This window comes from Pan troglodytes, chromosome 11 (assembly GCF_028858775.2).
Source record: "Pan troglodytes isolate AG18354 chromosome 11, NHGRI_mPanTro3-v2.0_pri, whole genome shotgun sequence".
NCBI lineage: Eukaryota > Metazoa > Chordata > Mammalia > Primates > Hominidae > Pan > Pan troglodytes.
This window is the reverse complement of record NC_072409.2, coordinates 80,563,174-80,580,089: the sequence shown is the minus strand read 5'-3', so window position 1 is coordinate 80,580,089 and position 16,916 is coordinate 80,563,174. Positions and strand designations below refer to the sequence as shown.

General features: G+C 39.1%; 1 protein-coding gene across 1 annotated transcript in view; it reads left to right on the top strand.

Moving 5' to 3' along the window:
* Positions 1-16,916, top strand: part of LOC104007846 (phospholipid-transporting ATPase FetA-like) — a 75,917-nt gene continuing 59,001 nt past the window's right edge. The window contains 2 exon segments of the mRNA XM_016960478.3: positions 1-90; positions 2,192-2,268. Coding sequence (XP_016815967.2) covers positions 2,226-2,268 — 43 coding nt within the window. The 5' untranslated portion in view covers positions 1-90; positions 2,192-2,225.

Genomic DNA, 16,916 nt, shown 5'->3' with positions numbered 1-16,916 from the left:
GCTCTAGGCCGGAACCTGGGTCTCTAGGGCGTCTGCGCAGGAAGGTGCGTTGAGATGGCAGTTGCCGGAGTTGGAGGCCGGGAGGCGACGGTGAGCAAGAGGCTCCCAAAGTGGGTGCCCGAGTAGAAGTTATCGCCTTCTCCCTCCCAATATTCCTTGAAGAGAGACTCTGTCCCCTCTCAGTATTTCCAGTAGCTGTCTATCCTTATACTTTCTTGAGACAACTCCCCATATTCGAGTATACTGGTTTTCCAGACACTCCCACAGAGGACATATTTGTCGAGATTATCTAAGGAAGGGGGGCTTTATCCCCCATGTAACTCCTAAAGGGCACATATTTTTCCAGTTATTTCATGAAGAGATACCCCCAAACCTCCAGCAATTGCACATTCTTGTTAACTCAGGGAGTTTTCCACTTTTCCAGCACTATGCAGATTCTCTAAGAAGTCATAATCCTTGTCCCATACTTGATCTGAAGTGGCACGTTTGCTATCATTCCCTCCCACTCTTTGGCATAGGATACCTACTCTAGAGGGAAGAGTCAAACTCTGGCTGGCTACCCATGGCTTCAGCAAGCTTTCAGATTTGAATTAGCCGCTAATTTCTGTAGGCTATATCTAATCAGAATTAGAACAGAAGTACCTTTAACAATGGACTTTTAAGAAAGAAAAATCACATCTTTCAGCCTAAGTTGTCGCCGTCGTATTCATTGTGAATATTCGGACTAACTCCCTGAATAATCCTCCCAAGCCCAGAAGCAGACAGGCAAAGTTGAAGAAGCAACAAATAGTGGAGATGGTATTGAAGTAGGAGTCAGAAGATTGGGCCCAGTTCTGCTACATTCTAGTCAGGAGATGACCTTTAACTTCTCAGAGCCTCAATAACTTGAATCTGTTATCTAGGACTAATAACTCCTGCCATGTCTACCTCAGAGGGATCAAATGGGCTCATATATATGAAAGCACTTTGAAAACTATACATTTTCTCTAAGTGTATAGGGGATTATTATAAATGATCCTCTGAGTTCTAATTAACTTCCAAGGAATTTGTCTTGCTTGGTACTAGGTTCAAATGCAACAGATATTTTTTGAGCGCTTACTATGTGCCAGGTATTCATCTAGACATGAGGCCTAGCATTGAACCAAAAGAGACAAAAACCCCTTATAAATTTAAGAATGAGTCGTCAGCATATTAAGTGCCTACTCATTACCCAGTGCAGCGTCAAAGCATGGTGAAGTAGTAGGAAGAATCTGTATTCTAGATTTAACTCTGCCACTATATAGCTGTGTGAGAAAGATTTTTTCCCTGTGTGAGCCTGAACTTCCTCATCTGTAAAATAAGGAAGTTAAACAAGGTAACCTCTAGTTTTCTAGTCTTGACTCATCTGTACTTTAGGGGACCTGAAAGAAATTGATTAAAATACATATACTTTATTGGCCTTTTCTGAGTTGGGTTAAGAATGGAGAGAAAAATAGGAAGCAAAGAAGGATATGTCTCTATAGCAAATCGTGGGGTTTGATAAAGTATAATTTTTCCAAGTATTACAAAATTTGACTTTTATATAAATATGAAATTAATAGGTCTCCAATATTTTATTTATTAATTAATGAGGGAACCAGTAAGATATTAAGATCAGTTCAAATGAAAAATTAAGAGCTAAACATTCATAGGCAATTTAATAAAGGAATGTTAAAATACGATTTCTGAATGATATACAAAACTAATTAAGGTCCTAAAGTGCAATAAGTCATAAATTTTGGAGTCATCTTTTCCACCAGACATAAAACATTTTTATCACTACTAGATGAAAATCTATAAGTTAACCTCTGCCCTAACGAGTTATAAAATAGTCCAGTCAATAGAAAACTAATCAAAGATACAAACACAAAACTGTACTAAAAGATCATCCAATAATTTATTTCACCTGTTTCTAGGTTTCAGATGACTTTTCTGACAATTGTAGTCATCAACTTCAACTTAGTTGTCAGGAAATGAAATCTGTTTCCCAAGCTTTGAAACTATAACTTTATGATGAAGATAAATAAAGTGAATTCCAAACTACCATATGTGTCTTAGAGATAGATCATTTTGGACTTCAGGGATCAAGTTCCAAGTTTCTTAAGAATGTGTTTGAATGACACAGTATCAGCATGAGAAATTCTCATATTCTGAATCTTTATTTCCTTTATAGAAATTCCATGGAATTATAGTTGGTCTACTCTGCAATGTCTCTATTTAAAAGCCCAAGTGAGGACAGACAAGATGAACGTAGGTAAACTCAGGAAAATGTATCTGAGTATGTCATTGTTATTACCTCTGAAGTGTGTGTGTGTGTGTGTGTGTGTGTGTGTGTGTGTGTGTGTACATGCACATATGGCAGATCAACCTGGCAATCAGATTGTTAACCTACCAAACAACTGATCAGGAAAGGAAATATATTTTTCAAAAGTAAATACTTTGTACTTAGAAGTACAAGCTCCACTGTTTTATCATCTGAAAATCCTAATTTGAGTACTCTCTTAACTTTTATATTTGGAAATTCACCAGTAAAGCTTGTGTACCTTTCCTTCTCTCCCCATTCTTCATAACTGCCTCCTGCTAAAAAGAGGTGATCAGTGTGAAAAAAGGCTGCTGAGGCAGATAAGGTCCTCCTTTGCAGCCTTTTTGTGGACAGAACAAATGGATCTGTCTCTGTAGTAAGGGAGGATTTCCATACCATTTCCGTGCTTTCCTTTGGTGAATCAAGATTCTAAAGGGAGGCCGGGCGTGGTGGCTCACACCTGTAATCCCAGCACTGTGAGAGTCCAAGGCCGGCAGATCACTTGAGGCCAGGAGTTCAAGACTAGCTTGGCCAACATGGCAAAACCTGTCTCTACTAAAAATAAAATAAATAAATAAATAAATAAATAAATAAATAAATAAGCCAGGCATGGTGGCACATGCCTGTACTCCCAGCTACTTGGGAGGTTGAGGGACAAGAATCGCGTGAGCCTGGGAGGTGGTGGTTGCAGTGAGCCAAGATTGTGCTGTTGCAGTCCAACCTGGGTGACAGAGGGAAACTCTATCTTAAAAAAAAAAAAAAAATCCTAAAGGGAGCAGGAGTAATCACACTCCAGCCATCTTTCAGAATGGAACTGCCTGTTATGTAAGAACAACAACAACAAATTATTTCTAATGTGAAATTTTGAAAAAGGAAGATTTAGATTTAGGCTTCCTTTTGAGGAATGGAGAAAGTGCAGAATGAAATCAGTTCACTGATTGAAGGTCACAGTGTACTTTCTTTTTTTTTTTTTTTTTTTTTTTTAGTAACACGGAGTCTCGCTCTGTTGCCCAGGCTGGAGTGCAGTGGCGCGATCTCGGCTCACTGCAAGCTCCGCTTCGCAGGTTCACGCCATTCTCCTGCCTCAGCCTCCCAAGTAGCTGGGACTACAGGTGCCCGCCACCACACCTGGCTAATTTTTTGTATTTTTTTTTAGTAGAGACGGGGTTCCACTGCGTTAGCCAGTATGGTCTCCATCTGACCTCGTGATCCACCCGCCTTGGCCTCCCAAAGTGCTGGGATTATAGGCGAGTGTACTTTCTTTTCTTGCTGTCATTGGGCAGTTGTCCGATTTCATCCTGGAGGAAGCCCATGTCAAGGACACTGGCCCTGGTTCCAGAAGTAGAAAGTCAGGATACTTCCATCCAAAGGAAAACCAGGGAGTCCTCTGCTACCCTCAGGAGAGCTAAAGGGCTAAAGGACCCAGAAGATAATCAACTGCTCTGCATATTCTTATGAACAGAAAATATGGAGAGCCAGAATACTTTAGGGTGTGGTAAGTTCCAGGCAAATGAAAAATGTAATAATCATCAATAAAGACTGATCAATTCATTCGACAAATATTTATTGATTATTAAATAAGTGCGAGCCACTGTGCTAGGTATGGCAATACAATGGCAACAAAACTAGACAGAATTTCTGCTCTTAGCGAGATTATGGTTTAGCGAGGGGAAACATTAATTAACAGCATATTTAATTGCACCAATAAATATAAAATATCTGCCATAAATGCAGTGAAATAAATACCATATGGGAAGTATAGTAGTCAAGAGCATGAATTCTGGAGTCATACCGTCTAGGTTTGAATCCTAGCTCCACCACTTACCACGTTATCTTGGGCAAATCTCTTAATTTCTCTGCTACAGTTCCTCCTCTGTAAAATGGGGATAATAATAAAAGTGCTGCCACATAAGGTTGCTGTAAGGATTAAATTAGGTAATATTTATAAAGCATTTAGGACAGTATCTGCCACATGATAAACACTGGTAAATGTGTAAAAAATAATCAAAATAATCTATAAGAGCTTGACACTTTCAATCAGAAAGATAATTAAGAACTTCATCTATAAATGTGTGTTATTTCAAAAGTCAAACCTTTTACCAAGGAAAAAGAGTTGAAACCAGTTTTCCTGGTAAATCCCTACAGGTAGGCTAGGACTACCTGTTGCAGGTAGAGTTACTGCTTCTGCTATTTTGAGCAGTAAGCAATTAATACTGGTTTACCCAAGATTTTGGCCTATTCCACTGAATTTACAAAACAACAGTGCTAAACCCAATCATTTGGCAGGTAACACTATTTTGAATATTCAGAATCTTCAGGCCTATTCTGGTTGGAAAATCTACAGTACATAAATACTGGCCAGTTCTAACATCTTGGTTGTCTACCCTCTCCTTTCTATTTTCTTTTCTTTTTCTTTCTTTTTTTTTTTTTTTGACAGAGTCTTGCTCTGTTGCCCAGGCTGGAGTGCAGTGGCACGATCTCAGCTCACAGCAACCTCCACCTCCTGGTTCAAGCGATTCTCATGCCTCAGCCTCCCAAGAGCTGGGATTACAGGCATGCACCACCATGCCCAGCTAATTTTCGTATTTTTAGTAGAGACGGGGTTTCGCCATATTGGCCAGGCCAGTCTTGAACTCCTGACCTCAAATGGTCCACTCGCCTTGGCCTCCCAAAGTTCTGGGATTACAAGCGTGAGCCACCATGCCAGGCCTCTCCTTTCTATTTTCTACCACTTCTTAGTTCAGCCTTTCATCATTTTAAGTGTTGACTATTATAGCCGTCTTTTAAGTGGTGTTTCTGTCTGCACTCCGTTCCCCTGTAAATCTATCATATTAATGTTTCTGAACTTCCAGTTTATCACATTTTCCCCTACTCAAAATCTTTGTAGGATTCTCTGAGATAAAATTTAATATCATTATCCTAATATTAAAGTCCTGACTTGAAGTTCTTGTTTTCTGCCTCCTTCAGATTTTCGTACTTACTGTACTATCATACAACTTGTCTAGTCTCAATGCCAACCCTTTCATTAAGTCCTTTTTCCTGCCTACAGAACTGTCCCCTGCATCTCTACCTAATTAACCTGTGTTCGTCTCTTGAGTTTAGTGCAAGTCCTTCTCCATGAAGCTCTTTCCAACAATTCTGCCCTGCCCCCCTTTATCTCTCCTTCTTGAATTCCTGTAGTGCTTGGGTTCTACCGTGTTTGTTTGTTTGAGACAGAGTTTCACTCTGTCGCCCAGGCTGGAGTGAAGTGGTGTGACCTTGGCTCATTGCAACTTGAGGCTCATTGGTTGAGCCTCCTGGGCTCAAGTGATCCTCCCACCTCAGCCTCCCAACTAGCTGGGGCTAAAGGCACATGCCACCACACCCAGCTAATTTTTGTACTTTTTTATAGAGATGGGATCTCACTATGTTGCCCAGGCTGGTCTCAAACTTCTGGGCTCAAGTGATCCACCCACTTGAGTGGGAGGCCACTCAAGTGGCCTCCCAAAGTGCTGGGATTACAGGTGTGAGCCACCATGCCTGGTCCAGTTTTTTAAAATAATAGCCTTATTGAGATACAATTAACATGTCACAAAATACACCCTTTTAAAGCATGTAATTCAGTGATTTTTAATATATTCAGAGTTTTGAAACCATGACCATAACTTAATTGTAGAACATTGTCATCATCCCAGAAAGAAACCCTATACCCATTAGCATTCACTCTCAGTTCTTTCCTCTGCTCTCCTATCCCCTGGCAACCACTAATGGATTTTTCTGGACTTGACATATAAATAGAATCATATAAAATGTGGCCTTTTGTTACTAGCTTCCTTCACTTATGTTTTCAAGGCCCATCCTTATTGTAGTATGTATCCTTTTTATGGCGGAATACTATTCCAGTGTTTGGATATACCACAATTTGCTTATCTCTTCATCAGGTGATAGACATTTGAATTGTTTCCATTTTTTTGGGTATTATGAGTAATGTTGCGGTAAACATGTGTAAAAGTTTTTGTGTGGACATATAATTTTAATTATCTTGGGTCTCTACAATTCATTTAACATCTTATGTACACCCTGCCTTGACATGCTTTGCTGTTTTACATCTATGTTGTGTGATTCCACTAGATTGTCTGCCTAGCATAGTGCCTACAGAGTTCTCTCTGTCCTAGAGAGTTTGCAAGACTGTCCCATTATTATATTTCTCCTTTCCCTTTCCTTTACCTTCCACACACTTCTGTAAATACCATCTTCATCACCACCGCCACCACCACAAGACAACAATAAAAATTATCAACAGTTATCAAAAGGTAGCTTAATAATGCTAGGTAGTAATTCAAAAGGTTGGAGTAAATCTATATGTATTGACAAGGGAAGATGACCAATACATAGTGTAAAAAGAAAAAGGTAACTTGCAGAGCAATACATGTAGTAGGATCTCATTAAAAATATATATAGAGAGAGATGTGTATATATACATAAATATTTGTGTATAAATTCCTTGAAATGGAAGGGACCTAAAGGATATACACCAATCTACTTATAGTGGTTTCCTTAGGAAAAGAAGGAGTGGAAGGCACAGGAAAGGAAACTTTAAATTTTTTCTATATATATTTTTGTTTTTGAATCTTTTACAGTGGAAATGTATTTTTATATTACTTTGGGTAATTCTTAAAATTAATAAAAAGAAAAAAGTGTAATCACAAATGGAAAATAACTAAGTTGGAGAAACTAAAAAGAAAGGACAGAAAAGGAAAAAAAAGAAAAAGGACTCCAGGAAGGAAGAGGGCATAGATATTGTGGCATGTAGACAGGAAAGTTAATCAGAGTCTTAGTAACAGAATACTCTACAAAAGAGCATTTAAATAAACACAAAAGTAGACATTTAGGTTGCACAACTCTGTGAACATACCAAAAACCACTAATTTTTATACTTTCAATAGGTGAATTGTATGGTTTATAAATTTTACCTCATAAAGTTGTTTAGAAAAGACAGATCAAAAGTTCCCAGTGGCCGGGTGCGGTGGCTCACACCTGTAATCCCAGCACTTTGGGAAGACAAGGTGGGCAGATCACTTGAGATCAGGAGTTCAAGACCAGCCTGGCCAACATGGTGAAACCCCGTCTCTAGTAAGAATACAAAAATTAGCCAGGCGTGGTGGCGCGTGCTTGTAATCTCAGCTTCTCGGGAGGCTGAGGCAGGAGAATCGCTTGAACCCAGGAGGCAGAGGTTGCAGTGAGCCGAGATCATGCCACTGCATAAACAAATAACTTTTTAGTATGTGTGTCCCATCTGATATTTGGGACATACTTATCTTGTATCTGAATGTTTTATTTGCTAAATCTGGCAACCCTAAACAGAAGGGGTTAAGGTTTGAATCCTTTAGATTTAAATTGCTTTTTTAGCATCACCAAGGCATTTTGTTTCTAACTGACGGCTTTTCATATAACTCCCAAACCCTCGTCTCCTATCCCAGGGAAGGTTTTATGATGGAGAAGCACTGAAAGTAATGTCTAGCAGTTCAGTCATACAAGCCTGATTTTACCTTTACTGCATTGATGAGAAATCATTGGTCCCAGATTCCAAATGTGGTCAGAGTACGAAAGCGCAACTCCCAATTTCCATCCGCCTGGATGTTCCTGTCAGCTTCTGCCCTACAGAAAGGGAGAAGCCAAAGGTCTGTAAAGGGAGTAGGGAATAGGGCCTTTGGTTTTTGAGCATGTCCTAAATTGTGCCAGCCAAACCAACCTTCTATGGACCCTTGTTAATAAATTGGACAGCTTTTATGATTATTTTGATTTTCTTTAGGCTCTTTTGAACAATTTTAGACTTGTTTTTGCTTAACTCAGACAGAAAAATTAATGAAGCTTTAGGAGATGGTCAGACTTAGAGGTGCAGGAGATCAGTAGTAGCTCAGGAGCTGGACTTTTCATGACATTCCAGACTTTAGTGAGCTTCTTCTCAAAGCTCTTCTTAACACTGCATTCTACACACCCTCTACAGCCATGCTGAATATCCTCTGGTTTGCTGACTTTTGCATAGAAGTGTCAACAAACCATTAGCCTTAGCTGAGGCTCCTCTTTGAGTCCAGCTGTTCTGTGATTATATAGATCTTCCCATAAGGAGGAGGCGATTGTCCTCTGCTGGAGGAGTTTGGACAGCAATCTGACCCCAATTGAGCAGAACATGTTTCTAAGCATTTTTCACTTGTGTACTTGTTCATTCAACAAATCTTTATTATATCCAGAGCCTAATGCTGAGCCAAGCGGTAGGCTACAGAGATTTAAAGAAAAGAAAAAACATGGTCTCTACCTTTTTTAAATAAATTGACATGAAATTGTATGTATTTATTGTGTACAATATGATGTTTTGAAATATATACATACCTTCTAGAATGGTTATATCAAGCTAATTAACATATGCAGTACCTCACATAGTATCTCTGCAGGGAAGGCTTATGGCCTGGGCAATTTTTAGTTCTGAGCAAGATGGCCTGGACCTTAGCTTGCTGCTGCTAGTAGATTACTGGGAGTGTCAGATCTGTCTTGTCATGTTAATGAGAGCTGGGTGGGACTTACTGCCACCTGCTACTCTTACTCCTTGTGCGAACTCTTCTGTACAGTAGAAACAGCTATGCTTCTCCTTGGAATGATATCCCAGTGGCCAGAGAACTGTCCCTTGAGCTCCACAGGGGCCGCTGCTTGCCGTGCATGTGGAGAGCCAGAGCACAGACCTGGCTTATCCAGCCTCCACCTGGCTTTGCCCCTCCACCCGCCGTGGTAGCTTAACACAAAGGACAGAAACTTTGGGGAGCTTTATGACCCTATCCATTGCCTGAGAAACCAGAATACCCTCCCTGGAGATATAAGGCAAGCACAAATCCCACCACTACTACCACAGCTGGTGTTCTTTTCCAAGTGCCACCTTGTGGCTAGAGGCCAACACAGTCCATTACAGCACCTCCAGGTAGAATAACACTGCACCCAGGAAGGAAGAAACTTGTGCCTGACCTCAGCTATCACCATTGTCTGCACCACCCTAGCCGACCAGGAGGTCCTGAGTCTGTTCGTGTGACCAGGTCATTACTTACTACCACTGGCATTTGAGAAAGCCAACACACTAAGGCTAGCTATAACCAAGGAATCTCACAGAGTCTATGTCACTCCCCTGCAAACCCCATCAGAGCCAGTGCTAGTACCTGCTTCTGGGAAACTTGAGAACACGTCATATCACTGGATCCCTTGCAGACATTCCCTAGTACCAGCCTGGAGTATGGCAGCCCCTCTAGGTGGCTAGATCCAGAAGAGCAACAGAATTCACAGTAGTCTGGCTCTCAGGGACTCCTACTTCTAGGGGAAAGGGGAGTATACTACGTCAAGGGAATACCCCATGGGACAAAAGACTCTAGATGGCAGGCCCTGAGTCCCAGATCTTTCTGCTGGTGGAAGTTTCTTTCAGCAGGGGCACAGTTGCAGTGCTGGGCTTAGCAGGGAAAGTCTGCAGCTCTACTCCAACAGCCGGGCACCAAGCCTGCGGCTTGTGAAGAATCTCAGAGAAGGGGACTTCTTTTCCCCCTCATCCACCATTGCAGACACAGCTGGGGCTTCTCCCATGGGAGCTTGGTGTGAGTGCATCTATGCATAGCATTTCTGGAACACTTCAAGGTGACTGTATCCCCATAGGAGGAGCACTCTCCAGGTTCAGGCTTGCACAAGAGGTAGAGTCACAATTCTTCCTTACTTGGAACATCAACATTCCTGCAGATGAAAAGAGGTACCTGTCTGATCTGAATAGCTAGAACACAGTCAGGAGTGTGTCCTGCTGGCCTGGCAGGGGAGCTGAGGTGGCTCCCACCCTTCTGCCTGATAAAACCTCAGTGTTTCTCACTGAGAGCTCCCCCAGCCACCTCTGACAAACTTGGGACCTCTGCCCACCATTGGGTACTGCATTTACCCACCTGCTTCAGCCACAACTGGTTTCTACACAGGGATACCTCCTCTGCTGGCCTGAAGCCCAGACTGTTCAACCAGTAAATAAAATATTAGGGAAAAATAAGTAAACAAAAAGGTGTATACCACAGGGGAATGAAATAAGTAAGCTTCAAGAGAACTCTGCCGTTCCAACCCCCTGTGAGACAGTAAACTTGCACACATACTGTGCACATTGTTACTACAAACTAGCATCTGAGAAGGCCATCATACAAAGACTGCCAATAACCAAGGAACTTACGTAGAATCTTCACCCCTGAAAGCACCAAGAGCCGAATTAGGCTACAGTAAACATTAAAGTCAGATCCTTAAGAGGGTAAAAAGAAATTTTTAAAAAACACAATCAAAATAATTCTATAATAACTAGAAGAAATGGTCTACCCAAAAGAGAAGGAACCAGAAAAATAATTCTGGTAATATGGCAAAACAGGGTTCTGTAACACCCCCAAAAGATCACATTAGCTCTCCAGTGATGGATCCAAACAAAGATGAATTTTTTTTTTCTTTTGTGATGGGGTCTCCCTCTGTCACCCAAGCTAGAGTGCAGTGGTGTGATCTTGGCTCACTGCAACCTCCGCCTCCTGGGTTCAAGCGATTCTCCTGCCTCAGCCTCCCCAAGTAGCTGGGACTACAGGTGTGTGCCACCACTCCCAGCTATTTTTGTGTGTGTATTTTTAGTAGAGACAAGGTTTCACTGTGTTGGCCAGGCTGGTCTCGAACTCTTGACCTCAGGTGATCCACCCACCTTGGCCTCCCAAAGTGCTGGGATTACAGGTGTGAGCCACCACACCCAGCCAAGATGAAATATTTGAAATACCAGATAAAGAATTCGAATGGTTGATTATTAAGCTTTGATTATTTCCTTGAGTACAAGGAGATACCAGAGAAAGGTGAAAGCCAACACAAAGAAATTAAAAAAAAAAAAATTCAGGATATGAATGAAAAATTTTCTAAAGAGATAGAGATCTTGAAGAATAGCTAATCAGAACTTCCATAAATGAAAGACACATTTAGGGAATTACAAAATGCAATGGAAAGATTTAAAAATAGACTAGAACAACCAGAAGAAAGAATTTCAGAGCTTGAAGACAAGGCTTTCAAATTAACCCAATCAGAAAAAATAAAAAAGAATAAAAATAAATGAACAAAGTCTCCAAAAATATGGAATTAAGTAAAATGGCCAAACCTAAGAATAATTGATGTTCCTGAAGGAGAAGAAAAAGCAAAAAGTTTGGAAAACTTATTTGAAGGAATAAATGAGGAAAACTTCTCTGACCTTGCTAGAGATTTAGATATCCAAATACAAGAAGCGTAAAGAAATCCTGGGAGATTCCTTGCAAAAAGGACATCACCAAGCATGTAGTCATCAGGCTATCTAAAGTCGATGTGAAGGAAAGAATTCTAAGAGCAGTGAGACAAAACCATCAGTTAACCTGTAAAGGAAAACCCATCAGACTAACAGAAGACTTCTCAGCAGAAACCTTACAAGCCAGAAGGGATTGGGGTCCTATCTTTAGCCTCCTTAAACAGAGTAACTGTCAGCCAAGAATTTTGAATCTAGCAAAATTAAGTTTCATAAATGAAGGAGAAATAAAGTCATTTTCAGACAAATGATGAGGGAATTTGTCACTACCATACCAGCCCTACAAGAAATTCTAAAAAGAGTTCTAAATCTTGAAACAAAAGCTTGATAGGCAGCAAAATAGGACCTCTTGAAAGCATAAAACTAACAAAACCTATGAAACAATAACACAATGAAAAATACAAAGTATCTAGATAACAACATGATGAATGGAACAGTACCTCACATCTCAATATTAATGTCACATATAAATTGCTTAAATGCTCCACTTAAATGATACAGATTGGCAGAATGGATTAAAAAAATCACAAACCAAATATCTGCTGTCTGCAAGAGATTCACCTAACATGTAAGGATTTATATAAACTCAAGGTAAAGGGGTAGAAAAAGATACTCCATGTAAATGGAAACCAAAAGCAAGCAGGAGTGGCTATTCTTATCTAAAATAAAATAGACCTTAAAGCAACAACAGTGAAAAAAAGACAAGGTAATTATACAATGATATAAGGCTCAATCCAACGAGAAGGTATTACAATCCTAAATTTATATGCACCTAACGCTGGAGCTCCCAGGTTCGTAAAACAGTTACCACTAGACCTACTAAATGAGATGGATAGCAACATAATAATAGTGGGGAACTTCAGTATTCCACTGACAGTGCTAGAGAGATCATCAAGACAAAGTCAACAACAACAAAAAAAATTGACTTTAAATGACACTCTCAAACAAATGGACCTAACAGATATTTACAGAACGTTCTATCCAAGATATGCACAATATACATTCTTCTCATCAATACATTTAACATTCTCCAAGATAGACCATATGATAGGCCACAAAACAAGTCTTAATAAATTTATAAACATCAAAATTATATCAAGTATTTTCTCAGACCACAGTGGAATAAAAGTAGAAATTAACTGCAAAAGAAACCCTCAAAACTATACAAATACATGGAAATTAAACCATCTGCTCCTGAATTATTTTTGAGTTAACAATGAAATCAAGATGGAAATTTAAAAATTCTTTTAAATGAATGACAGTAGTGACACAGATTATTAAAACCTCTTGAGATACAGCAAAAAAAAAGTGCTAATGGGAAAGTTTATAGTGCTAAATGCCTGCATCAAAAAGTCGGAAAGATCACAAGTTGACAATCCAATATCACACCTCAAGGAACTAGAGAAACAAGAACAAACTAAACCCAAAGCTAGCATAAGAAAAGAAATAATAAAAATCAGAGCAGAACTAAATGAAATTGAAACAAAAAAAAAATGCAAGAGATAAATGAAAAAAAGCTGGTTCTCTGAAAAGATAAAATTGATAGACTATTAGCTAGATTAACCAAGAAAAAAGAAAATTCAAATAAATTCAATTAGAAATAAAACTGGAGATATTACAGTTGACACCACAGAAACATAAAAGATCATTCGAGACTACTAACAACACCTCTATGCACACAAACTAGAAAATCTAGAGGAAATGGATAAATTCCTGGAAACATACAACTCTCCTAGATTAAGTCAGGAAGAAATAGGTCCCCTGAACAGACTAATAACAAGCAGTGAGATTGAATGAGTAATTTTTAAAAATTGCTAGCAATAAAAAAGCCCAGGGCCAGATGGATTCTAATGTGAATTCTACCAGGCATTAAGAGAAGAATTGGTACCATTTCTACTGAAATATTTCAAAAGATTGAGAAAGAAGTAATCCTCCCTAAAACATTCTATGAAGCCAGTATCACCCTGATACCAAAACCAGGAAAGAACATTAAAAAAAAAGAAAACTACAGACCAATATCCCTGATAAACATAGATGCAAAAATCATCAACAAAATACTAGCTAACCAAATCGAACAGCACATCAGAAAGATCAAGTGGGTTGATCAAACCTACCATAATCAAGTGGGTTTCATCCCAGGGATGCAGGGATGGTCTAACATATATGGAAGTCAATAATCATGACACATCACATAAACAGAATTAAAAACATATGATTGGCTGGGCATGGTGGCTCACACCTGTAATATAACACTTTGGGAGGCCAAGGTGGGTGGATCATGAGGTCAGGAGTTCAAGGCCAGCCTGGCCAACATAGTGAAATCCCATCTCTACTAAAAATACAAAAATTAGCCGGGCATGGTGGCATGCACCTGTAGTCCCAGCTACTCAGGAGGCTGAGGCAGGAGAATCGCTTGAACCCGGGAGGCGGAGGTTGTGGTGAGCCACGATTGTGCCACTGCACTCCAGCCTGGCAACAGAGCAAGACTCCGTCTCAAAAAAAAAAAAAAAAAAAGTATGATCATCTCAATAGATGCAGAAAAAGCATTTGATAAAATCCAGCATCTCTTTGTGATAAAGACTCTCAATAAACTAGGTACAGAAGGGGACTTGCCTCAAAATAATAAAAGCCACATATAACAAACCCACAGTCAACATCATACTGAAAGGGAAAAGTTGAAAGTATTCCCCCTGAGAACTGGAACAAGACAAGGATGCCCACTTTCACCATTTCTATTCAACATAGTCCATTAGGAAGTCCTAGCCAGAGCAATCAGGCAAGAGAAAGAAATAACAGGCATCTCAGTTGGAAAGAGGACATCAAACTATCTCCATTCACTGGTGATGTGGTCATATACCTAGAAGACCCTGAAGACTCCTCCAGAAGACTCCTAGATTTAATAAACGAATTTTGAAAAGTCTCAAGTTACAAAATCGGTGTACACAAATCAGTAGCACTACTATACACCAACAACCACCAAGCTAAGAATCGCATCAAGAACACTCAATCCCTTTTAAAACAGCTGCAAAAAATATAAAATACCTAGGAATATATTTAACTAAGGAGGTGAAAGATCTCTACAAGGAGAACTGTAAAACAATGCTGAAAGAAATCATAGATGATACAAACAAATGGAAACATATCCCATGCTCATGGATTAAGAAGAATCAATACTGTGAAAATGACCACAGTGCCCAAAGCAATCTACAGATTCAATGCAAGTCCTATCAAAATGCCAGCATAATTTTTCACAAAATTAGGAAAAACAATTCTATAATTTATATGGAACCAAAAAAGACCCTGAATAGCCAAAGCAATCATAAGTAAAAAGAACAAACCTGGAAGCATCACATTACCAGACTTCAAATTATACTACAAGGCTATAGTTATGAAAACAGCATAGTACTAGTATAAAAGTAGGAACATAGACCAATGGAATGGAATAGAGAACAGAGAAATAAAGCCAAATACTTGCAACCAATGGATCTTTGACAAAGCATACAAAAACATGAATTGTGGAAAGGACACCCTATTTAATAAATGGTGCTGGGAAAACTGGTTAGCCACATGTAGAAGAATGAAACTAGATCCCAATCTCTCACTGTATACAAAAGTCAACTCAAGATGGATCAAGACTTAAATCCAGCACCTAAAACCATAAAAATTCTAGAAGATAACCTTGGAAAAACTCTCTTGAACATAGGCCTTGGCAAAGAATTCATGACTAAAACCCCAGAAGCAAATGCAACAAAAACAAATAAATGGGACCTAATTAAACTAAAAAGCTTCTGCACAGCAAAAGAAATAATCGTCAGAGTAAACAGATAACCTACAGAATGGGGGGAAATATTTGTAAACCCTGCATCCATCAAAGGACTAATATCCAGAATCTAAAAGAAACTCAAACAAATCAGCAAGAAAAAAACTAATAATCCCATCAAAAAGTGAGCAAATTACATGAATAGACATTTCTCAAAAGAAGATATACAAATGTCCAACAAACATGAAAAAAATGCTCAGCATTACTAATCATCAGGGAAATGCAAATTAAAACTGCAATGATATACCACCCTGCTCCTACAAGTATAGCCAAAAAACAAAGATATTGGTATGGATATGGTGAAAAGAGAAGGATGTGGTTGTAAGTATTTGGCTTATACACTGCTGGTGGGAATGTAAATTAGTACAATCTCTATGGAAAACAGTATGGAGATTCCTTAAAGAACTAAAAATAGATCTTCCATTTGATTCAGCAGTCCTACTGCTGGGTATCTACTCAAAAGAAAAGAAGTAATTATGTGAAAAAGACACATGCACACGTTTATTGAAGCACAGTTCACAGTCGCAAAGATACAGAACCAACCTAAATGCGCATCAACCAATGAGTGGATAAAGAAAATTTCATATATATATACACCATGGAATACTACTCAGCCATAAGAAGGAATGAAATAATGTCTTTTGCAGCAACGTGGGTGGAGCTGGAGGACATTATTCTAAGTGAAGTAACTCAGGAATGGAAGACTAGCTACTGTTATGTTCTCACTTATAAGTGAGAGCTAAGCTATGAGTACACAAAGGCATACAAAGTGGTAAAATGGACTTTGGAGACTCAGAAGGGGGAGGGTGCAAATGGAGTGAGGAATAAAAAACTACATATTGGGTACAGTGTACATTGCTTGGGTGATGGGTGCACCAAAATCTCAGAATTCACAACTATATAATGCATCCATGTAACCAAAATCACTTGTACCTCAAAAGCTACGGAAATATTTTAATGGTTTTTTTAATTAACATGAAGTTATATATATTTATTGCATACAACATGTTTTGAAATGCACACACACACACACAAAACCCCTTCCAGAATGGTTAAATTAAGCTAATTAACATATACATTACCTCACATAGTTGTCATTTTTATGGTGAGAGCACTTAAAATCTACTCTTTGAATTTTTCAAGAATACAATTTATTGTTATTTATTATAGTCACCATGTTGTACAATAGATCCCTGGAACTTATTCTTCCTATCTAACTGAAATTTGTAACCTTTGATCAACATTTCCCCAACTCCTCCCTCATCAGCCTCCCAGCCCCTGGTAACCACCATACTATCCAGCCATGAAAAAAGAGGTAAATCCTGTCATTTTGTAACAACATGGATGAATCTGGAGAACATTATGTTAAGTGAATATACCAGACACAGAAAGACAAATACTGCATGATCTGACTCACATGTGGCATCTAAAAAAGCTGATCT